Genomic DNA, 25557 nt, shown 5'->3' with positions numbered 1-25557 from the left:
AATGACTCATCACAGGCGCAGCAGACAGGCTGCTCCCAGAACCTAAGTGAACACAGAGAGCTAGTGGCCAGGCTGACAAATCAATTCCTCAACTTGACCTCATATGTAGGCCACTGAGAAAACTTTGTCAATGATGCAGGAAGTGTATTATTAGTTCTGCCATCCTCCCCCCTCGGCTGGTGAAGCTCTCACCCTAGCATCCTGATGAGCTTACCTTGAGGAAGACTCGAGGTGACAAAGCCAACATTTGGAAATGGAGTAAGGCAGGGATTTCTCATTTTTGGAAGCAAGTGTTACACTAGCTCAAAATGTGTGTAGGAAACGCTTGTACAAACCATAGACTGTTTATAAGTGGACATAGTAGTCATCGTGACGTTACCCATTGGTTTGTGGACTGCCGTTTTGAAACCTCGAGTTCGGAGATTTCCCCGTCGCCATCTTGGATTATGGCCGTCACCATGTTGTTTTTTTGGCAAGCAAAGAAGAGAAGTTACCATATTTGGACCGTGGAGGAGTGACGTAGAGACGCCGTATACAGCTCTGGTAGTGGTTGCGACCTGTGAATCACAGTAGCCTCGCCCTAAAGCATACTCTGCTTTATGGTCTGTTTGACTCTAAATGGACTCTAAATGGACCATCATTTACTAAATGAACATCATGCTGAATTGAAGTAGACTTGAAACTAGAGATTGAGACCATAAACTCATGTTTACAATGTTTACTGAGGTAATAAATCAAGAGAGAAGTAGAGTCATTTTCTATATAATCAGACATGTTTTCAACTGGAGGAGTTGCCCCTGTTGGTAAGTAGAGAGAATGCAAGTTCTAAGACACTTCCACATTGGCTTCGCCGGGCAGAACTGGTACAAACAGGAATGTTGGTGTTCCTAAAATAGCAATTAGCACTAGGGATTCATGCTAGTGATTAGCAAATGCAATTCACAGGGTAATTGGAAGGGTAACGGCTTTCATTACTTTTAGCTAACCTTTAACTAACTATTTGAACAGTTTACCCATTAGTTGGATATATGCTGTTTACCTTTTTCTTATTTTCTGCCATACTTGGCTGTAAGTCAATCTTACATAGGTCATATTCTGAAGCTATGAAGAGAATGTATAGCTAATTTTAGCTACCTATTTCAACTGTTTATCCAGTACTTTTTTACATTCTTGGGCCATATTCTTCAAATGTTTGTGATTATTTTTAACTGTTCTAACAACTGTTGGATGTATGCTGTTTTTGTCTTCTGTTATTTATACCATACTTGGCGTAGTGCCATATTTTTCTCCTCTCTGAAGTAACTTCTTTTATCCATAATGCATTGTGAGACAGTCTGTGGTCAGTCTTACATTAGTCATATTCTGAAGCTATTAAGATAATGTATTTACCAAAACGACTTAAGCCCATGCAGGAGCACATTAAAGCAACCAAGATGTCCAGATAGAAGGTATTATGCTCTTGGATTTGCTGTGTGAAAAGGACTGAACAGATGTTGCTGTTTGGAGGCTTTTATCAGTGAGATGGAGCCGAGCGGTAAATTGTGTAATTTAGTGTAGTGCGAAAACTAACAGCATCAAAGCACACAGCTTGTGTGTGTTTCTGTAGCTTGTCCATTTAGAGGAGACAAAAAATGCTCTTATCTTTTAATGTCACAGCACACATCATAACCCAGAGTGAGCATTACCTTTAATGTACCTGGGAGTGCAAAATGGTGGCTGGGAGCACAAACCATTAGTGACATCATTGGCTGGTGGTTCAGCTATTTGAGAACAGAGGGGCAAAGCGGCACAAAAAGGCTGAATAAGATGAACCTCGCTGTAATGAGCAGCTGAACTGGAGCATATAGTGGATGAAAATGTCTAGCTCCATTATGCCCAGAAACCACACCTGCCTGTCTGGCCAAATGTACGCTTCTCTGTACATTTGGAATAGCTGTAATCCAATAAGGAGGCAGAGACGAGAAGAGGATTGTGTGTGTGTGTGTGTGTGTGTGTGTGTGTGTGTGTGTGTGTGTGTGTGTGTGCGTGTGTGCGTGTGTGTGTGTATGTGTGTGTGTGTGTGTGAATACCTTGGCACTGCTTTCAGAGTGGCGTCGGGAACACAGCTGTAGCTGAGTCATCCACAACTCTTGCTCCTGGGCGTCCAGCGCTAACAGGAACAGAAAACAGAGACACAGCATCAAAATGAGTCAGGAAATAACCTGCACATCGAAGGTTGTGCCAGTTAAAATCAGTGTGTTTACTGTTAAAGGGGAGGGCTGCTTTTATTCTATCTTTTTCTTGTCAGCTAATTTCAGGAAAATACTCAAAACAGCACTGATACTAACAACTATTGTGTGTGTAACCAAAGCCGTATATAGAGAGGTGTCCAAAAAACCACAGCAATGAACCGGAACTTGGGTGACGATCCTTCATTGCGATTACCTGAGCCACATACACTGTCCTGCTGCCCCAGATAGTTATTAGAGCTTAAGAAGCAGTGATTCCCAAACTGTAGTGGTACGTGAGCTCGGGTCTGGTGGTACGCAAGAGCCTTGCTAAGGGACCTAACAAGTCCTTAAATAATACAAAATCTGTTTAGTTATTTATTTGAAATACACATAATTGTTATGTTAAAATCAGCTGTTGACCATTTCCATAATTTAAAACAGACTCTATTTCAATGGTCATATACATACAGGTACATAAATTAAATTGACCTCTTATTTAACCAACCCTAAGCATTAGGGATCAAACCGCCGGACGAGCACTCCACCCACTGGGCTACATCAAGCCTCTGAACAACATTGTTTGATTCCTCATCAAATATTGCAAAGGAGCCTGATGAGGTGCCCAGTACCTCTGCTCCAGGGCCGTCCACGACCTAAAACCAACTGTCTGGTAGTAGAGTACCTAAAGAAGTACACAAAAGGCAGGAGAGAATGCAGAGCTGGATGATAGGTAGGAAGACAGATAAAAGAAAAAACGTTGTTGGTATCTCTGGCCCTTCCATGACATCTCTGAACTTCTGAACCTGAATTGGGCCTAATTGCTATTACCATACCAGCCACGCCTTATGACCCTTAACGTCCTCTCAATATAGAACAGGCCCTGCCAGGCTTTTTATTAAAGCTCTCCTGCATTCACCCTTGTAATGGGTGTCTGAAAGGGGCTATGATTGTAATTGGAAACTCAAGACAATTATCCATCTCCCAAGAGAGAAAAAACAAGTGGGGGTAGGGAATTTAAATAAACTACACTGTTTCTCAAAATCTGTGCGTCACGTACATCACCTCCACAACCAACGTCCAGAAGAATGTTTGTAGTTAAAATAATCTAACTGGCTATGTTTAGCGTGTTTAATTCGTATATGACAGCCATCCGTGGCCCCCACAACCTTAGACTTGCATCTGCCATTCTTCTTGGCAATCCTGTGCACAACTCTAAAACCAGCGGTCGTAAAAAACGTAAAATAAAAAGTCCCCGACCTACAATGGCATTTTTAGGGTGATGTGATATGTTGCAATATACCATGATACCATTTTGAGCCCTTGCAGCCTCAAGCCCTTTTCAGGTGACATCAATAATATCTGTCAGGGGTCAAGGCTAATGCTGCATTACAGACAACTCGGAACTCTAATACCTCCTACTAGAAAAGGCACAATGTAACGCCACCTTGAAGTTGGAGTTCCTACTTGCAAATTCGAGCCAAATCCATTTACCCCGACTTCACAAAGAAGCAGCTGTTTGACGCAACACAACAATGGAAGCGCACATTGTAAATGGTAAACCATCAACTTAAAAGCAAATTTGAAGTATATTTGCCACACATAACACATACTAATAAAACCTGTTCTGGATGTAAAATTACGTCAACATATGTCTCCATGTTATTAGGTAGCTGGTAAACAATCTCTGAAGTTATCTTCTCTACATAAAAAAGTTATTTGGGATAACTTTAAAAATGACCCCAAAAATGCGGAGGCTGCACTGCTGAGAGCTCAAATGTGCGAACACTTGCCAGAGAAACATCAGTTTGTCACGGTCAATCTTGGTTGTTTTTTTTCGTTTGGTGATGTGCACCTGGTACTCTTAGAGGTTGGAACTTAGACATTTTAACGGGGAAGATTCCGACCTCAGAGTGGTCTGAAACATAGCATTAGGCCTCAGGGGCTCCAGTGGAATTGGGTCTGACTCGCCTATCCACCTGCTCACCTGTTTCCACTTTCCCTCATCAGCCCTGCAGTGACAGCCCATCTCCAGCTACTCCCGGCCAGTCAATGTCGCTTCATGGGGTTGCAATCCAGCCTCTGAACATCTAACTCTGAAAATTGCATCCTGAATCCTGAACACTGAACCTATTCTGGTACAGGTATCTGTTCTTCCTGTCTGCCTGTACTTTCTGCATTTGGGTCTTTTCTTGCATTCGTCCTCCAGCAAGTTACATGCACACAATGAGCATCGAAAGGGATTCAAAACAATATCATTGCCAGATCTATTCTTGTTGTTTGCACCCCTGCTGAATGAAAAAATATGGTGTAATATCTGATCAAATGTTTGTCCTAGTCAAAGTGTTGTACCATCAAGAAGATAGCGAATCAAACTTGTTTCACAACCACACACGAGTCAGGGTATAGCATTCAGAGTCTTTAATCAAGACTCAATAGAAACTGAAATACTAAGAGAACATTTTCAATACAAAATGATGTCATATACACAAGGGTTAATGTATAAAGGCCTTTACATACTGGGGGCATTTCTTTGTGTGATTAATTCGGGCGTCAATATATTTTTCTGAACTGTTTGCGTTTGTCATGAATGCAAATATCTGCACTAAAAGCTTTTCTCAATGAAAAATATGTTTTAGCTCTTCTCCCGCTCTTTTTTCTAACCACCTGCCAAGTATTTTTTTGGAAGTGCCCGCTCCTTTTCAAACAGTTTCCAATGACGGCATCTCAGATGGGTCTGTGTAACACAAACCTGGCAAAGTACCCACATGGAGGGACGTGGACAGCACTTTCCTCTTTAAACCATGAGCCATGGGATATTCATTTTCTTGCGTGGCCATAACAACTCTGGCACTAACAACTGTTTGTATGAATGCCAGACGTGCCTCTCTCATAGAACAGATTGTAATGATGTGTTTGAGAGGCAAATAAAAAATCTCACAAACAAGACCAGCGAAGCCAAATGTAGTCTGAACTGGTTGTATCTTTAATTTTCTGCTGATGAGAAAGAAATGAAAGCTTTGTGAGGTTACACAGAGGAAGAGGGATAGACATATCTAATCTGACTTGAACACAGTTCCGTCAAAAAGCCACCATTGTGACAAAGAGAGTGAGGGAGAGGCAAGACAGGCGAGGAGAGCGTGAACAGGAAATTACAGCTGTCACATATGGAGATTGGCAACTCACACAACTCTGACAGTCCCACAGGAATACTGTGACCCCTGCGGTCAGCCAATCACACAGTATTCTTCATGTGTCAGACACACACACACACACATATATAGACACACACACACACACACGTCAATCAATGCTGTATTTGGTCTGCTCTGCATTTTACTGACACTTCTCAGACTGCCTGATTATTGCACAGAAATCAGTATGTTTAGGTCAAACACCATGATAGCCTGCAATGTGTTAGACCAGACATGTCAAACTCTACAACTCAAAAAAATATCATATGTCTATCATATATATACGGTATATAGGACGCACACCGCTGATACCAAAAGTCCCAGAAAAGACTTCATTGCATATTCCCTTGCTGTGGATGAGAGTGCTGGCGTGGCAGATACTGCACAGCTGTCAGTCTTCATCCATGGAGTGGACTCCAGTTTATGCGTTACTGGGGAACTTGTGGGAATTAAATCAATGCATGGCACAACCACGGGAAAAGACGTATTTCAAGAAGTATCTAAATGTGCGAATGAAATGAAACCCTGGGACAAACTGACGGGACTGATGGAGCGCCTGCGATGTGAGGTGAAAAGAAAGGATTAGTGGGGAGGATGCGGGAGAAATGTGCAGGTGAGCCGACAGTGTATCACTGCATCATACACTGCCAATTTTGCTCTTTTCTTGAGGAGTAAGATTCTGAGCATGGCGATGTGCCCTATCGCAAAGGGGTGCGATGGCTAAGTTGAGGGAAAGTGCTGAATAGATTTTTTTGAGTTGCATGAGGAAATCTGAACGTTTTTGGAAAGCAAAGGTAAAGACACCACAGAGCTCTGGGACGAAAAGTGGCGATGTGAGCTGGCCTTTTTGTGCAACGAAGCATCTCAATGCGCTAAACCTCCAACTTCAGGAGAAGAAGGCCTAAATATGTTTTCATTTTGCACTTTAACCAATATCCTGTCCATATTGTTGAATAAATGTTGACCCTGTTTGGCCCTCGACATAGTCCAAGTTTTACATTTTTTCCCTCTGTGATTGAGTTTGACACCCCTGTGTAGACCCACCATGGTCTACACATTGGGCTACACAAATGATTTGCAGGAGAAAAGCAGTTTTAAAAGTCAGGAAGTAGCATCTTAGCGGTGGGGAGTGAGGCGGCGGGACCGCGTAGAGCACTAGCTAGCTAATTCTAGTTTAATTTAGTTCAATAAAATTCTTTCTAACAGAAACACTGGTTTCTAATTCAAATTGGGATTTTTATGCTTGTTTCCCGCTTTGAAAAGTAGCCAGACTGCTAAGGGTAGCTATGTTGCTAACACTACTGCTATAGCCAATGCTAGCAGCCAAAAAACAAACCAGGAGGTACATGGAAGCCAGGACCAGCCAGTAGCAGCCAGAAACAAACAAATTAATAATCCAAACAAGGTGTCCCGGTTTTCAATAATCACTACCAAACTATCCCCATTTTCACCACTCTTAAAGATAATAATAACATACTTGTTTTCAGTGCTTGCATAGACATTTATCGTATTTTCTCCCACTTTTTTAACCCAATATACTGTAGAAAGATAAACAATGCACCATGTGTCTTAATTCAACATGCCATTGTCAAAGCTGTTGCTATAGCGCTTTCTGACAGAGCCTGTCAGTTCGCGGTTAGCTGTCATGCTGAAAAGAAAGTCTTTTCTAGACATCACTCCACTATATCTTCACATAGCAAATAGTTGTTTGATACTATATTAATGCTCTGAAACCTGTATATAAAATCGTTCATATTTATGTACTATGTGCCGACTTCACAGATTTTGTCTCCCTGTACACTGTGTGCACAATTTTTGCTGACAATAACATTCAACTCTGTGCTATTGACACATAAGACAAATGACAAGCAAACAGGGTACTGTAGCACTGCGTCAACAATCACTCCAGTGCACTGTAAAAATAAAGTACAGACCTAAAGGCTCCTTCATGCTACGCTAACAGAGAATCTTTAGGAGGAAGCGCTCCTGTGTGGCTGTGTGTTAAACTTTGCTTTCCCATCCATCAGGGAGCAAAGCTGAACCTTTTATTGAGATGCTGGGGGTCTGGTTCCCATGACCATTGACTGTTTTTTTTTTCCCGTGTTATCTATTGTACTGTTTTATCCGGGTTTAACTCTTACCTTAGTTGACGTGCTTTGTTGGGCCTCACTGTTGAGCTTTCAGTAGTTTCATTGCCTTGCTTTTGTGGCTTTGTCTGTCAAAGCACTTTGTGAACTCTGTTTTTAAAGGCGCTATATACATAAAGTTATTATTATTATTATTATGACAACAAATGAGTGGGAGGGACAGCAACATCGCTGAGTTACAGAATTCCCCTCTCTTTTCCAATCTTATGAGAGAAAATCTCTTTTTGCACAAGACATAAAGACCCATTCTCTTACCTCTGAGTTTGTAGGCATCCCCAGTAGTGGATTGAATGGTAAACATGTAGGGATACTCGTCGCAGGAGACCACCATTGCACCAAGAAGAGGCAGAGACCCTCTGGGAGGTCGCTGGCTTTTACTGAGTTCATTCAGATGATATTGGAGCTGGCCAACCTCTGGGTCCAGTACAAAATATCTGCAGGAGAAAAGGTGAGAGAGACATAAAGAGACCGTCAAAAGAAGAAACATGAGATGTAGAGTGGTTGGGCGAGAGCAAAGGCATAATGGTTGGGACAGAGAGGGCCTAGAGGACGGAGGGGCTGGTTTGGGAGTGAGGGTTGCCATGTCAGCCAGTAAATCTACAATAATCTGATGAATTCTAATGTGGCAATTAGCCAAATGTAGCCAATTTGGCTAAACAGTTTAGCTTTAAATTGTTCATAACAATTTGCCATTGGCTTAACAAGCGCGCTATGGTTAAAACCTACTAGTAGTGGATGGGAGACACAAAACAATTAATAACATCACTTTTCTGCAAGTTTAAGCTTGTTAAACAGGTGTTTTCATGAATTATTCTTATTGACTTACTCACTAGGGTTTGCACTTACAGTAACAGGTGTAGTTGCCATCAACTCAAATAAATTGTATCAAAGTTGAACTTCGCTGTCATTCTCTCTCAGCCCTTTGCTTGGACCTTTTCCGAAGTACAGATAAAATAACAGACATAAAAAAATGGTTTCAAGTGCAACCATAGAGGTGGTAATAACATCAAGTTTAACCATATGCAGATGATATTCTTCTTTGCATGCTTGAATGATCGTGTGTGTTTGTTGTTTTTGTGTTTGCCTTCTTATCTGTTTTGTTTGATTTCAAAAACTAATAAAATGACTAAATCCAGACATATTCACAACTCCCCTCTTGCTTCTCTCTTACTGTCGGACTTGGGAAAGCTCACTACACATAAAACAAAACGTAACAATTCTCTTATTCATCTTTAAATTCAGAGACACGGTGAGGGAGTGAGACATGAACAAATCACTGTTACGTCCTCTGCAGTGTTGTGGCTTGAAACATCATAAGATCGCATCTATTGAGAGTCATTGTTGTGCTCCGGTTGTTACATATTTTATCTCTCCCCTTTGAACCTCCTGCTCACACTGTCTCTGTCTCACAAACACACACACACACACAATCACAACCACTGTTTGTGCTGTATTGCTCAGTCAGCGTTCTCCACTGGTGATGAGAGTGAGGACAAATCTTATTCCATCTCACACTGGAGCTCATATGCAAGCTACTGAGGGCTGACTGATTTCACCCTGGAGTCTTTAATATGGCCATGAAGCAGTATCTCTAAGCACCGATGAGAACCTCTGACGGGGGGGGGACTGAAGCTGGGATGGATGAAGAGAGCGAATGGGTGCTACAGGGGTAGAGAAAAAAAGCACAAAGGTTTACTATAAGACAAGGATACCCAGCGATGAGAAGAAAGAGGCCACTATGAATAATTTAAATCTGTTTTCACACAGCAATCTGTTTCTTCCGCTCCACTGCTGTTATGTGACTGTGTGGCATGCAGCGGGCAGACCTCCCCTCTTTACCAAAATGTAAATGATCAGCAACCCAAGCATAAAGCTGTGTGAATCAATACGCTCCTGTCTACTTCATTTTTGTGTGTTAGGTAGAGGGGGGGGGACATGGCAGAGCATAATGTCATGTTAACACTGCTGACACTTGCATGGACAACGTCGCTCAATGTGCTCCAAAGAAAATGACAAAATCACTACGCACCGCACAATCACACATAGAAGCATTTTCTGATCCTTCCAAAACCATTACAAATCACTGAAAGATGAATCTGTTTTATGATGTAACAGCACCACAGTTAAAGGTACAATATGTTATATTTGTCGTTGTAAACACACAGCATTCAAAGTTGGCAACTCTGCTTTTTTTCTTTTTTTTTTTTGCTGGCGGAAATGGGCTTCCATAGTCATCTGCCGAAAGCCAGATGTAAAGTCAAATGTAAAAAAAATATGGAGAGCAGTATGCTAAAGTCTCAGCCTCAGTTGCATAGATAACAAATAAGTCAATGTTTGTGTTCAAATAACTACAGAACTGGCGTTACTTAAGTACAGAAGTTACGAAACAAGTAAGTCACCGTTTGGGTTAAAATGACTATGGAAGGGGCGCTACTTAAGTACGGAGGTTACGAGACAAACAAGTCAACTTTTCACTTAAAATAACTACAAAAGTGTACTTAAGAGTCAAAGTTACATGACCAATAAGTCAATGTTTGGGTTAAAATAACAACGGAAGTGGTGTAACTGAAGTATGTGACAAATAAGTCAACGTTGACTACCTCCAATGGGAGTGAAAGACACAGATGACAGGAACTGGCTTCAGTGTAGTGAAACCAGCCCAGCCAGTAAAAGGTAGAGAGGTCATTCGACCGGACCAGATGGAGGTGTAGAATGCAGATATCATGCATGTTGTCTCTTTGAGCAAACACTGGAAGGTGAAATAGAAGCTGGACAAAAAAAAGGAAGCTAAATGAACAGCTCGGCCGGTGAGTGCATTGATCTTTCTCCGACCCCGACACCTCACTCATCTGTCGGCGAGGTGTCCAGCCAACCATTAGGCCACGTAACCCTCACTACGGCACTAAATCCATCAGTCAAGTCTGCAGAGCGGAGCAGCTACTGGAAGCACGGACGCCTGAGACAGGAGGATGAAAAACAGTTCACTTAAATAGCAGCAGCAGGCGGGGGGGGGGGGGGGGGGGCGCTGACAGATAAAGAGAGACGCACAGAGAGATAGCGGTATTTAGGAAAAAAGGAGAAATTATATATAGAGTGAGAAAATAATTGACAGATTCAGATAAAATGGAGTAACAAAGGAAGAGAGACAGAGAAGAGACAGAATTCTTCGTACACAGTATCATGGCCACTCCCACATACATATCAAAAGAGCAAGGTTGGCAGAGAGAGATGGCAGTTAAGTCAGTGCTAGATAATCTCAGTAGCTTTACCTGACCTGTTCTCTCTGTCTAGCTCGTTCAAAGTTGAAATTTTAAGAAAAAACATAGATACAATTCAGGCTTTCGTTCATGAGAAAATATTATATTATATAGAAGCTTTGGCCCAGTGCTGGAAATTTTATCTTCCACCATGGTGGAAGAATAATAGTTAGCCATGTGCTTCTGAGTGTGTGTTTTTTTCGGGCGCGATTGACCTTCGGAACAACGGGCATTTGTTGTCAGGATAACGGGCTGTCGGACGAATGGGCCTCGGTTCCAATGAGACCTTGGACATTTTGGACTATTGGTGTTTTTGGAATAATGGACTGTCGGAACAATGGCACGGCACCCATAGAAGATCTGGGCCAAAGAAAGTGGTTGTGTGGTGGTGTGGTGGTGTGGGGGGGGAAAGATCCTAACTGAAAAACACTTCCAGAGACTACAGTGTTAATCAAGTTTGGCAGCCATACTGAAAGCAGCTATAACTCTCTGGCCGAGTTGGTTCATTCTCCGACAACCGCCCCGTCACAAATAACAACAACTAAATCGACTCTGACGGACTGAGAAACAACAATAAAGCAGCAATCATTTTCGACGTTACAAACGTGACACCGTCCGTCCGTCTCCAGGCTCGGAAACGAAAAATGAAAGCTTTATAAATAACAGGGATATTTATATCATATTCAAAACACACGCGCAAACACATAACCTGCTGACGCACGCTGGTGCAAACACACACACGCGCTAACTCTTGTGTGTTTCTGAGTCGAGGTCAAGTGTATGAAAGTGTGTGTGTGTGCGGAAGTAAGTAAGCCTATACCACACATTGTCAAAATGTGATCATAGAGCTCATTACACGTTTGGATGCTCTTCCTATCTATCCAAGGACAGTGGGAGAGTGAGACAGCGAGTGAGCATTTAGAGGAGAGGAGAGGAGAGGAGAGGAGAGGGAGTATTGAGATGCAGGAAAGGCGCGCAGGGCTTTCCTGATCCTGGATGACTCACTCAGTGTTTCTGGGACTCCCACCCCCGCTTCTCCTCTCAATGAGCCATCGAAGCAGGTTCAGACTGAATGAATGGAAGAATGTGCACAGACACACACACACACACACACACACACACACACACACACACACACACACACACACACACACACATAGAGGAACTGGTGGAAATATGACCCGATAGTCTTACTGACCCGGTTCACAGATTCTGTGGGATGTCGCCCCGAAGTTGTTTATTATGCAATATTGTTCGAATACAGAACATTTGAATAAAGTTTTGTCGAAAACTGACGCTGCAGGTGAATTTGTCAAAGATACATGTTTGCTTTTATATGAATTCGGTAACCACACAGATAGATAGGCTGAGGGGCGGGGATTAACTCAATATCTATGGGCCAAACATTTTAATCAAATAACAATTAGAAGATAAATAATAATAAAAAAGGCATCAAATCCGTTTTTAAACATAGGGAAATAATAGTTGTGGAAGGTATACATTGGGAACATATGGCCCCATTCTGAGATCCTCAAGAGGTGGTCCAAAGTGATCAAACACTTCTGTCCATCTGTTAGGGATGGCATGGTCATAATTCAACTGTTCGGACTAATAGTAATATTAGAGGTAGAACATTAAAAAGACAACGCACGGTGACCCCAAAATGAATTTGAACACACTTTGTCCGTCAGTACGGTGACCTACCTGCTCTGCCAGCCCTGGAGCGGGTTCGTGTATTTCTTCAGGATCCCCTCCAGGTGCCGCTTGCTACGGGGTGGCTTGTGAAGCGGGGGGCCCGACCCCGCTCCTCCGTCCCTGGTGGTCCCGGACCCGGCTCGCTGCTCCGTCGCATCCAGGCTGCGCGGCTGGCCGACCCGCTGCTGCTGCTGCTCCTGCTGCCTCCTGCAGGGGCTCCAAGCGGGGCTCTCCTGACGCGCTGGCCGGTTCATGCTGCTTGCTTGCTGCCCTCGATTCGTTTCCACTTGAGAACGCTTTTCAGCGCAAAGACCCAAAGAGAGAGAAAGAGAGCGCGAGCGATAGAAAGAGAGATACAGATTTGAAGTCAAAGATTTGATGCAGCTCTTTTTTTTTTTTGGCAAAGTGATGCAGCGATGAGAGAGAGTGAGACACAAGTGGAGCTTTACTCCAGTCTGCTGTGACACTGTTTACAGACGGGAGGGATATTCCGACTGTTTCACTGCGGAGCGTGCCCTCTCTCTCTCTCCTTCTCGCTCTCTCTCCCTCCCTCTCTGACGTTATTGCGTTTTTTATTTTGGAAATCCCGGGTTGGTCCCCCCCACCACACACACTCAACCGGCAACAAGGGAATCAGTAATGCAGTAAAACCTTAGAGAGCTTCACAGGCTGAGAGCATCCAAACTGTGGATTGTGTATTTTATGTTATTCCACCATTATTAAAGAAACATCACGGTGACAAATGGCTTAACAATATCAGAAAGTATATGTAGCCTACGGATACTCCTTTATATTTTGAAATTATGTATTGTAGATACACTATTTCTCTTCTTCCTAACATGCAGGTTTGGATAAAGTTAGGCTATATTTCATAATGTTACAAATATAGACCCCCCCCCCCCCCCCCCTTTGTCTTTTTTTAACTGATGAAATAATACATTGCAAGAATGCAAATATACCAATGAAAAATACATAATAATAACAATAATAATAATAATAATAATAATAATAATATACAGAGTAAGCAAGGAATCAAACAATTACTTCTAATGCATGTAATTGTGATGAACCGGTAAAACCTGTTTCTGCCCCATAAAGAAATACTGTGAAGTAGCCTCAAGTATCAATAAATTCCGTCTTCTATAAGGTCATTTTAGTAGCCCAATAAAAGTGTTTGTATTTTATTATATGTATCATGAAAAACACAATATATGTTGCATAGGTATTCTAAATCATAACCACTGTTTATTACAAATTATGTTATCCATTATTCATAATTAAGTCACCCTGTTATGTAATCTGGAGGCTGCCGTTTACGTCAACATACACGAAAACTACAACTTCCGACAGGCTTGTGGACGCGCGGCGCATACTACGACGTCATCCGAAGAAGACGCACTGCTCGAGCTCGTCTCGTTCGCTCGAGAAGCGGCTAGCTGCATCTTCTGTAGCCCCACATCCATGCTCTAGCCAGCGGGTAAGAGTCACGAGAGAGCTCGGCTGAACACAGGAAAACATCACTGATGGCCTCCCCGCTCAAAGTGTGCATCGTCGGCTCCGGAAACTGGTAAGCTGTCAGGCGGGCTGGGGTGATGGGGGACATGATGCGCTGCTGCAACCTGTTAGGACCAGGTACTTAGTGCCGCCTTCCTCATGTTCTAAAGGGATGACCGCTCGCTCGGCTTGCCGATGTGCCCAGCTCGTCAGTCTCGACAGATTTGGCGCCTAAACTGACTACCGTAAATCTTATTGTCTCTTCACGTGATGGAATAGAGACTTGACAACATCAAAATACATTACCCAGCAATCATCACTGTATATCAGTTTATGACAAAAATACCAAAGAAAATACGAAATTATTGATTTAATTGATTGCTACTGACGGAAAACCGTGACAGAGACGGGTTTGCCTTTTAAAGGGTTTATATAGCAAATGGCAGTGCAGGTAGTGTTTTTATTGAGTTATTTTCTGTGGTGACAATTTGAATCACTTAGGGCTCACTCTGCCCAACACATGTTGTAGGGCCTGTTCTCTCTATGGGACCCACACTGCCTGCACTGCCTATATTTACGGCCCTGGTTGGGACGTTACATCTGTGAATACACGGACAGTTGATGGTGTATTTAAGAGCATGACTGGACACTGACAGGTCTGGGTGTGATGATAGTAAAGACAGAGTGCTGCAGGGATGACGTGTTTTTGGAGGCCAACCCAGAAGTTAGCATCACACTGGTTCCCTCCACAAAACAGCCAATGGGATTTGTCCATTGGATTTTTGGATCGTTTTGTTCAGCAAGATAATCCTCACAAATAAACACCACTTTTATAGTTTTTCAAGTATAAAGCTAAAGTTAGGCTATAAACGAACTATACCACAGTCACATGGGTGCGAGTATATACACAAGGCTGTAAAGGCGAACTAGTGTTTGGCGTGATGACATTTTGTAGTCTCATTCCTGCAGCACTCTATATTTACCTTTAGGTGAGAGGTCAGAGGACATGGTCTCTGCAAGCTACAAGAAGTCATTGCCTTGCTCAATGGCATTTCGGTGGAGGGGGGTCTTGAACCAGTGACGTATGCAGGATAATTAAGGTCAGGGGCTAGAGCCTCAGCCCTTCAGGAAGAACCCTTTTGGAACCCTTATTTCTAAGAGTGCAGGGAGTAAACGCTGTCAAAGGTCACCAGTCTGGTCTCACAGCGCCCCTTTGTGGTTCAGTAAGCTTTCCGTGGAGGTGAGTTGGGGGCTAAACGTATACAGCAAGTGAAAGCTATCTGACCTCCTGACCTCTGCCTTGGTTGCAGGGGCTCGGCCATCGCCCGGATAATCGGAAACAACGCCACGTCGCTGCGTTTCGCCACCACGGTGAATCTGTGGGTGTTCGAGGAGAACGTCGACGGCAGGAAGCTCTCCGACATCATCAACACGGAGCACGAGAACGTCAAGTACCTGCCCGGATACAAACTGCCCGAGAATGTGGTGAGAGATCGAGATCGGATTACAATCGTCTTTTAGCTATGATGAACTTCCAGTCCGGCTGTTGAAGCGGTCAGCGAGAAGCCACCAACACAGTGTCGCAACCACATTTAAGGCCATGTTGTATCCAAATCAGTGCTCGCTGAGACTATAGGAGGCCCCGCCCTGTGCCTCGTTTTGATCCGCGTGTCCCTTTTTGTTTGTCCCTCACAGGTGGCTGTCCCGAAGCTGCGGGACGCCGCGGAGGGAGCCGACCTGCTGGTGTTCGTGGTCCCCCACCAGTTCATCCGTAACCTCTGCGACGAGATGGTGGGCTGCGTCTCCGCCAAAGCTCGGGGGATCACACTCATAAAGGTACCGTCCTCTGACTCACGCTGCTCCTCTGCTTTAAAGGAGCATTTGTAGAATATTTGTGAACTTTGATAAAACATTTTTTTTTTTTATCTTAACCACTGCATTGGCAGGAATATTTGAATCTGTTTTAAAAAATGAAATAAAATGTAATTCATCAAGTTGCGCAATATTTCCCCTCTCTTGCCGTGTCTTTTCCTCATGCTGACACAAAAAACAGGTTCACTGCTAGTTAAACATGCCAGAATGAAATCCTCCTGTTTCAGCACCATGGATAGCGCCACTCTGCCAGGCATGCCAACACACCTCTTTAATTAAAATAGCACAAAGTGCTGTTAACATAAACATAAATAGGCTACAGTGTACACCTACGTGTCAGCATAAGAGTGCTTTGATGACAGACTTCTCTCTGACTTTTAACCACATCTCAGGCAGGAAGGAGGTGAGCCCTGGTTCATTTACTGAGCCGACAGTAAAAGTCTATTTCTGACTTCATTTTGTCCCCACTGGGGATAAAAAATACTTTTGCAGAGGCACGGACATATAGACCAGACTAGACGAGACCCAGCTAGTTACCAAAACATATTGAAGTTCCGGTTATATAATGATTGTACAGACTCTCAGCTTTGTTCACATCCTGGTTGGAGGAAGGGGACTACAAAAATGAGATTGTAGATATCTGAAACGGGAGTTTTTCCACTTTTAAGGATTTAAAGACATCATAAGTTTAGTTTCCACGAGTAAATGTAAATATTTACAATTTGTAGTATTGTGGAATTCTTTTATTACCATTCTGACTAGTGACAATACCATTTTGAGCCAGATAAATGCTACTATGCATATCTAATGTGTAATTACAGATAGGATGCAGATCTGAAATACAGTGGCCACAAGGTTTTTAAAAGCCCGATTATGGAAAGAAGCGGGTTGTGCAGTGAAAATGATTCTTTGTTTATATAATACCAGATTGAAATCACACTTTTTGACTGTTTTATTTTGGTAAAATCATTTTTTAACTCGTATGTATTTTAAATGTGTTTCTAGTGTGTTTAAATGAATTGTGTATTTCTGTTTGCACGGTCGCTCTGCTTGAATTGCCCCTTAATGAAGGCAAATCACTGTCAAAATCCGAGAGCGCAAGTGAGATCAACGCGCGCGTGCAAATTAAACAGCTGCGCGCGTATTTTACTTTAACGAGCGCTTTTACGTCACTCCGCGCAGAACATCTCTGCTCGCGTGAGCAAAATTGCTGCCTGCGAGGAGTAAACCATGCTGTGAGCGCGACTACTATCGCTGCTCTTCTGCTCACGAAAAAGATTTTCTCTTCGACACCCTGTCACCATTGTATCACTAAATTGAATTGGTTACAATCCTCGTCTTTGGATCGGGCGGATATCACTCTGACACAGACGCTAGGGGGCGATTTTCAGATTGCACTACAGGTCAGAGGTAAATACTGTACCGACACTACAAACATACGATGATCTTATAGAATATGATGCATTGCTGATTAAACTAACCAACAGTATATAAAGGAGTTAAAAACACGCAGCATACACGTTAATGCAGCAATATATATATCCTAAACATCACATATAATAGTAAAACACTGACAGGGTTCATTTTACTGCACGGGTACTTTTACTTTCTGCACTTAAAGTACATTTTGCTGATCATAACATACTTGACTAAGGTTTTGAATGCAGGACGTTTACTCGTCGTGGATTATTGTTTCATCAGTATGTTATTAGTACTTTTACTGTGAAGGATCTGAATACTTTTTCATCCACTAACTTGTCAGTGGTTTAAGTTGGGCAAACAGTTAATATACAAACAGTGGTTCCTAACCTTGGCTCCAGATCCTTGAGCGAGTCAATTGTTGCTCATATTATATACAGCTACATTATATCTCTTCTGTAAACACAACAGTATGATTAAATATGATCGCATCATGTTTTAATCAAGATCAAAGAGTTTCTTTGAGCTGTTTGTCACAAGAGCTTTGATGATCAAACACACATTGTCTGTAATAGAATGAGTGAATTTAAATCAATCTGAGCAACTTGACTCCATTTACAAGAGAAACACATTTTTACTTATTGTATTTAACAACGCTATTAACATACTTTGTATTTCATCAGCCTCTACAGTCTGAACAGTTTACAAAAGCTGTCAGACAAATGTAGAACATTTACCTCTGAGATGTAGTGGAGTAGTGTTCAGTGGCAGATTGAAAACCAGCTCTGACAGACCTAGCGTCTGCGTCAGACTGATATCCGGCTAATCGAAAGACGAGGATTGTAACCAATTATATTTAGTTATACGATGGTGACAGGGTCCGCCCACTTGGTGTCAAAAAGAAAATCTACTCCCGTGGTAAAGCGTGGTTTTCTCCTCGCAGGCTGAAATTTTGCTTGCGCGAGCAGAGACATTCTGCGCGGAGTGATATAAAAGCCCTCGTCAAAGTAAAATACGCACGCGGCTGATTAATTTGCGCGCGCGGGAACGCTACACACGCGATCTCATTTGCGCTCTCGGATTTTGACAGTGATTTGCCTTCATACCCCTTGAGGGGCGAATAAAGCATTTTATATTGTGTGAATTGAATTGAGCCCTAATTGTTATATATTTCAACATTATAAACTTAACAGTCCATGTTTTGGCAAAATGCTGCCAAAGATTCGACCACACGTGCAAAACATTAGTGTGTCATTTTAAAACTACAAAACCCTGAAAGAATATTAGAAACAACAACAACATTATCTTTAAATATAATGTAGCTACTGCACAAGTTTTCATCAGGATCTGTTGTGTGGTTGTGTCACACCGCTGAAGTGGCTGTAAATCTGCTGAAATCTGCTATTTATAGAAGATATAATTCCTCTCAAAGAGAACAGCCCGTCTGCTCAGCTCTGGGCCTGTTGGGACGGTCAGCTGCGTTTCCACTGCGACCCAGATGACAGAGCTCACACGATCTCTCTCTCCAGCTTGTTTGTGTTTGTGTGTACAGCGTCATGTTGGAGGAAATAAGCCCCCGGCTCTCCCCAGGTAGAAAGGCTGTGGACGGGGCCCGTTATGGAGAGCCTGGGTTTATATCGTCTCAGGCTTTAGGTGCTGCGGGACTGAGGGAGACACCGAGGCTGTATTTACCCTCAATTCCCCTCAGGAGAGAAAGTCAGGAGCAAACTAGGCCACAGCTGTTGCCTAGCTGTCAGTTTTATAGGGTACAACTGACCCTTCAGAGTATAAGCGTCTTTTCAACGAATACAAACATACCCCCAAAAAGAAATTTGTTGAAACTTTAAACACTTTAAAAAAACAGTTTGTTCCCTTAGCTAAGAAAATAGATTATCATGTCTCCAATGTCACTTTAAATGGAAGTTCTCCTTTTCTTCTTTTTCATTTAAAGCAGGTATGGCAAAGAGCACATTCATTATAAATCTGTCTTTGAAATCAATTCGGCCAAAGAATATTCAACGAAATAGCTACGAGCCAAATACAAGTGACCACAAGGCAACAACGTGAAAGACTTCAGCACCGGACAGCTCCCATGCAGCCACGTCTAAGAACTACACGATGCATCCAACACGTAGAAACGTTTGGGTCACACTACCCCATTGAGATACTTTTCCCAGTTGGCTGATGTTACTATTTTTGAGTTAAAGAACTTAAAGAGGTGTGGTAGGAAGTTGGCATAAACAGCATTAGTGGATATGAGATCATTTTTTTAGGGCTTTTATTGCCTTTATTAGCTGGAGAAAGTCAGGAAAGGGGGGGTGGGGGATGATACGGAGCCAAAGTGGTTCCAGTCCCAACGTATTCTCTATTACTGGACATATAACTAATCTGACTCCAGGAAACAAGCACCAAACACATTACTGTGTAAATACAAAGCTTTATAACATGTTAAAACATATTTAAAAGTATTATTTAATGTTTCAGTGGCTGCAGCGGTTACTAATCAGTCATTTCATGTCCTCAAAGCGCCATGGTTTTATAGTTGTTAAATTCAACTTATTAACACTTCCTATCTGTGTGTGTGTGTGCGTTTGGTGTCTCTGTGTGAGTCAGAACCTGCGTCACTGCTTTTGTGCTTCAGAGACACATTTTAGTCCAAATCGGGAGCAGCAGAGGGAGTCAGGGGAAGATGAGATGAAAGTGTGAAGGATGAAACGTTGTGTCTACTGTTCTTCTCCTCATCGTCATGTTCTGCTGATGTTAAACACCTGCGGTTATAAAGTGTTATGGGCTCTTAGTTTAGAACGACAAGAGTGTGCGTGGCATTAACACAATACTCAGACGTACCCTCTGTCTCCCCTCAGCTACCATGTCTCACCTTCTTCCTGCCGTCTCACGCTCCTCTCGTCCGTCTGTCTCTGTGTCTGTCAGGGTATAGATGCGGGTCCGGGGGGCCTGAAGCTCATCTCCGACATCATCCGAGAGAAGATGGGGATTGACGTCAGCGTCCTCATGGGAGCAAACATCGCCAACGAAGTGGCCGACGAGAAGTTCTGTGAAACCACTATCGGTAGGAGGGACACGCGGCTGTGCAGTTACTCTGAAAATAATAGTTAAGCAATAAAATAGCCCATAATATGAATTTGAGCCTGACCAATACTGTGTCTGGATGTTAGTTTTCAACCTGGGCTGCAAAAAGAGAAGTATCTATTTTAGGAAGCGGCATTAAAAATAAATATGGGTGAATCATACTTTGTGTCTGTTTTCTATTTTTAAATGATTCTGTTTGAAGCCGAGTTTCAGACTATTTCTATGTTCGTCAAGAAGCTGACAATATGTACTGTTCACACAGAGCTTAATGTCTTAAAAAAAGAATCCATATAATTGTGTGTGTGTGTGTGTGTGTGTGTGTGTGTGTGTGTGTGTGTGTGTGTGTGTGTGTGTGTGTGTGTGTGTGTGTGTGTGTGTGTGTGTGTGTGTGTGTGTGTGTGTGTGTGTGTGTTCAGGCAGTAGGATTCTGGAGAACGGCCTGCTGTTCAAAGAGCTGCTGCAGACTCCAAACTTCAGAATCACAGTGGTGGATGATGCTGATACAGTGGAGCTGTGTGGAGCGCTGAAGGTGCACAACCACACTCGCACACTGAACACACATGAGACTGAGGAAGCTATTTCTGTAGTTATTGATTATTGTGTATCAGGGTTAGTAGGAGTCAAATCATCGAAAGTGTTGGAACCTTGCCGTTTTTGCTCAGATTTTTATTTTATTTTCCACAGAATGTCAGTGGTGCAAATGGGAAACTGGCAAGAATGGTTTAGAAAAGAACTCCGGAAAAAACAACCCGAGTTAAACCTTTTATAAAGGAAATAAAAAAGTATCTGTATCTGACAGCATCCCAGAGCAGTGTTTGAGATTTTCTATTCCTCTGTGATAAAAACAAATAATGTAATCTAGCTATAATAATGGTGTCCTACTAGTCACCTTAAACCTCAACATCAGTGTGTTGATGACACCACCACCACCACCGTCCAAGTCATTGGTTGCCGATGCATTCAGGTGCGCGTAGCGGACTGTGTGTGTGAATGTATGTGCTCTCGCTGTCTTCATGTCCGGAGCAGAACATCGTCGCGGTGGGCGCGGGCTTCTGCGACGGGCTGCAGTGCGGCGACAACACCAAGGCGGCCGTGATCCGCCTGGGGCTGATGGAGATGATAGCCTTCGCCAAACTCTTCTCCAAGAACGGCACCGTCTCCACGGCCACCTTCCTGGAGAGCTGCGGCGTGGCCGACCTCATCACCACGTGCTACGGCGGCCGCAACCGGCGAGTGGCGGAGGCCTTCTCTAAAACGGGGAAGGTAGGCGCGACGCGGAGTCTGTTGTTTCTCCAGCGCGACTGTGAAACACTTTGCCTGCGTCATGTTTTTTATTTTTCATTTCCATGACTTTATATTTTCCCACTCTTAGAGCATCGAGGAGCTGGAGAAGGAGATGTTGAACGGTCAGAAGCTGCAGGGTCCTGCCACCTCAGCCGAGGTTTACCACATCCTCAAACAGAAGGGCCTGGTGGACAAGTACGTATATTCATCCACCGGTCTGTCTGAACTTCTGTTTTGGGCATTTAAAGTGGCTCCGTGTATCATTTTAGGTCTTTACTGCAGCAATGTTTAGAGCACCAAATCACCAAGCCAAATTCCTTGTATGTGTCCCGTACTTGGTAATAAACAGTTTCTGATTCTGAGCTACAGGAATAGTTTGACACTTCCTTGCTAAGAGTAAGATGTTCAGATGGATTTAAACATCCAACGTATCCTCATACAATCGTTCATCGTTCGTATGATCTAATATGAAAAGTTACTCCTCATTTTTTTGTGCGTTTTCTTACGAGAATCCGGCAACACGTGTCAATTTACGCTCGTTACTTGCACACAGTCTTTTCAAGATAAACTGCTCCGTTAGGTTTGGGCAACAAAACTACTCGGTGGTTAGTTTTAGAAAAAGATTGTAAAATACGTAGTTAGGTTTTGGAAAAGAACGTTTAGGTTAAAATAACTACGGTAGTGCCGTTACTCAAGTAGGTGACGTTACAAATAGTAGTGTAACGGATCGTTGTCAATCCGTTGGCCTTCGGCACACATGAACTGCGGATTAATTACACAGTTTAGCTTAACCATCACAGTGAGAAAGTTTTACTCGCATCGTTATCCGCCAATGTTCAATAGAATAGTTTTGGTGACAAACTTGAATAAATCCAGTTGTATGAAGGAGACGTTTTCACAACAACATGAATAGGTATTATTACTATAACCTGTTTACACTAGCTAACTAAGCACATTCTAATACATCATTAAAACTACTAATGACAAGATTTGTCTGGCTGAAAGATCGCTGCCCCGTGTGGGCTTTTGCGCTCTTTACACTTTCTGTGTCATGATTTCGTGACATCTACGAACTACATTGCGTTGTTTTTCGTAGGTATAGCTCCGAATGCTGGGTGAGGCCCAGCCTGAAACCTCATGTCTGTGTAAAGGTCTCCAGCTTGATGCGTATACACTGGGCTAGGCTTTGACACGGCATGTTTGATCCATCGGTGCTCCCTCTCCAGTGTCTGATTCTCTCCGTCCTCTCTCCCCAGGTTCCCTCTGTTCACGGCGGTCTATCAGATTTGTTTCGAGGGGAAGCCGGTCCAAGAGATGATCTCCTGCCTGCAGAGCCACCCGGAGCACATGTGATCAGCCGGTCACACCAAGGTTCAGCATTAGGTACTATTGCTGTCATAAAAAAAGACAATGTCCTTTATCAATTCTAGTTAAACCAATATGGACAAATGAAATGCAAAAAAATGGAGTTTCCAGAGTTTCAGCGGCGCTTTATTTGCGTTCGGTGGAGGAAAAGTCATTTCAGTCTCAAAATGCAGGGAGAGTCAGCCCTGTCTGCTGGATCTCACCTCCTCTCCTTAAGATTCAGTTTCACTCCAATAAGAGCCAAGCTAAGTTTAGATACCTGACACTCCTGGTTCCCCTTCGGTCAACACTTACCAGTCTCAGGTCTTCCTTCTCAGTTATCAACCACTATCTCCAGGCAGTATGATAACAAAGCATCAGACCGTAATACCATAAAACCTTCAAAAGATTACAAACAATCATACTTTTTTTGAAGTTTGTGTAGACTGCAGTGTTGATATCCTCGTGCAGAAGAAAGTGTGCATTGCAACCGATTGTCACCAGGAATCACAGCACGTCTATGTGGTTTGGATTAAGGGCTGAGCAACATGGACAAAATCAAATATCACGATACTTTTTGACCAAATAGCTCTATTTACACAATGAGGTTTTTGATCAATTATCATCAGTAATGTGGATATAGTGACTATGTGGGTAATGGCAAGTAATAGAACATTTAAAACCAGAAAAACACAACGCTTCTGCCATATAACGATATCCAAATCTAAGACGATGTCTAGTCTCGTATCCTGAGATATATCCACATTTCATTTCTTTAATATCAGGGTTATCGTCAGTACCGGTACATCCCAACACCCCGAACCTTTGCAAACATTTCCAGGTTTGTGACCGGATATTTGAAATGTAAACTGTGTTTTCTTATTGTGACAGTACGGTGGTTTTCTCTCGTGACTTTCTTAAATATCAACATTGAGGTGCTGTCTATTAACTGAGACGACTCGAGAAATATCAGCCCGTCTGCTCACACTGGTGCACTTTAGTTATGTCCTGCACAAGCACAACAGCAATGGACATTTACTTTGTGTGTCTCAGTATTTGTATAACCTCACAGGGTTCGTATTCGTACGTTTTCACTGCCACTCAGGTGAACATACATTAGTGTTGAATATTGTCAAAAGGAATATAAATAATGAAAACAAACTACCCTCACAGCATCCTTCCTGGGACATCTAGCACTAAACATTTTAATATTCTGCCTCTTAAATGTCCGTTAATAATGCCTTTGGATAAACCAGCATTAGCTTAGTGTTCCATATATCAGGTGTGTTTCTGTGAGCTTTTCTCTCTGAACTGCCAAACTGTTGCCAAGTAAGAAGTAGTAAGTCGAAGTCTTGTATAGAGCTCTTTTCTATGTAACTGTTTGGTTCAGTGTCCTCAGTCCAGTTGGGTTCTGTCACAGATGCTTCCCGTTGAGGGAAGCGGCTGTGCACCAGCTTGAACCCTGAATTATTTTGTTTGTCCTGTAAAAGTGAAACGTGAATGTGTGAAAACGTGTCCATTAAAGCATTAATCTCACCTGTTGTGGACCTTGTACTTGTCTTTTTGAGGGGGGGGGGGGGGGGGGGGTCTGCATCTGGTCTGCACTCCTGTAATCTTCCGACATTACATGTGTTTTACCCAGGTGGCAACCTCTGGTTCTGACAGCAGTGCGGAAGTGTCTTAAAACTTGCATTCTTTCTAATGGCCATCAGGGGGCGACTCCTCTGGTTGTATAGAAGTCTGTGAGAAAATGACTCTACTTCTCACTTGATTTATTACCTCAGTAAACATTGTAAACATGAGTTTATGGTCTCAATCTCTAGTTTCAAGTCTTCTTCAATACAGCATGATGTCCATTTAGTAATTGATGGTCCATTTAGAGTCAAACAGACCATAAAGCAGGGGATGCTTTAGGGCGGGGCTACCTTGTGACTGACAGGTCGCTGCCGCTACCAGAAACATATACAGCGTCTCTAAGTCACTCCTCCGTATCCAAAATATGGTAACTTCCGTTTATCGGTTGCAAAAAAAACAATATAGCGATGACGAAATTGCCGAAACTCAAGGCTTTAAAAACGGCAGTCCCACACACCAATGGGTGATGTCACGATGACTACGTCCACTTCTTATCTACAGTCTATGACGTGTCACTTCTCCTCTTACTAGTCTTCTTGGTTTTGGTTCTGTGTTTTGGGGTCCACTGCACATGTGCAGAAGTGTCCCTTTCCTTGTACCCAAATGCCTGTCAAAGAGACTTCAAAAGGAGATGAGAGTCAAATGTTAAACCCTCATCATCACACAATTCATGATACACATAGAATAATAGGTGGCCTTGGAGGTGTCCCATCAACACTTTGACAGTCAGTTGTATCCGTCTCTCTGAATATAACCGGGCCTCTTTAAGAGGCACAGAGTTGTGAAGAAGTTCATGTGAACTCAAATAAAAGGTGAATACGTGGTAGCTTCACTCTTCACTCTGCAGCCCTCTTTACTTCCTTGTTTCAGGGGCTTTTTTGCCATCGATCTTCAGCAAGTGAAACATGCTCAGTTGGAC

At 42.9% G+C, this 25557-nt stretch overlaps 2 protein-coding genes across 2 annotated transcripts in view; one reads left to right on the top strand and one right to left on the bottom strand.

Moving 5' to 3' along the window:
- Window positions 1-12754, bottom strand: part of LOC306700383 (oxysterol-binding protein-related protein 10-like) — a gene marked incomplete at its 5' end in the record, with an annotated part of 53658 nt that extends 40904 nt beyond the window's left edge. Inside the window, 3 exons of the mRNA XM_079165391.1 lie at window positions 2070-2149; window positions 7804-7982; window positions 12510-12754. Of these exons, the coding sequence (XP_079021517.1) occupies window positions 2070-2149; window positions 7804-7982; window positions 12510-12754 (504 nt within the window). The remainder of the gene's footprint in view (window positions 1-2069; window positions 2150-7803; window positions 7983-12509) is intronic.
- Window positions 12755-14023: 1269 nt separating this feature from the next.
- gpd1l (glycerol-3-phosphate dehydrogenase 1 like) lies at window positions 14024-23040 on the top strand (the record flags this gene model as incomplete). The annotated part of the gene is made up of 8 exons (XM_079164562.1): window positions 14024-14067; window positions 15305-15479; window positions 15690-15830; window positions 20217-20355; window positions 20792-20904; window positions 21402-21638; window positions 21748-21854; window positions 22916-23040. 8 exons carry the CDS (start codon window positions 14024-14026, stop codon window positions 23010-23012), a joined length of 1053 nt encoding a protein of 350 aa, XP_079020688.1. The 3' UTR covers window positions 23013-23040.
- Window positions 23041-25557: the final 2517 nt, after the last annotated feature.

This window comes from Pholis gunnellus (assembly GCF_910591455.1).
Source record: "Pholis gunnellus genome assembly, chromosome: 8".
In the NCBI taxonomy this organism is placed as follows: Eukaryota; Metazoa; Chordata; class Actinopteri; order Perciformes; family Pholidae; genus Pholis; species Pholis gunnellus.
Note: the sequence above shows the minus strand (reverse complement) of the source record. Positions and strands in the feature narration are given on the sequence as shown.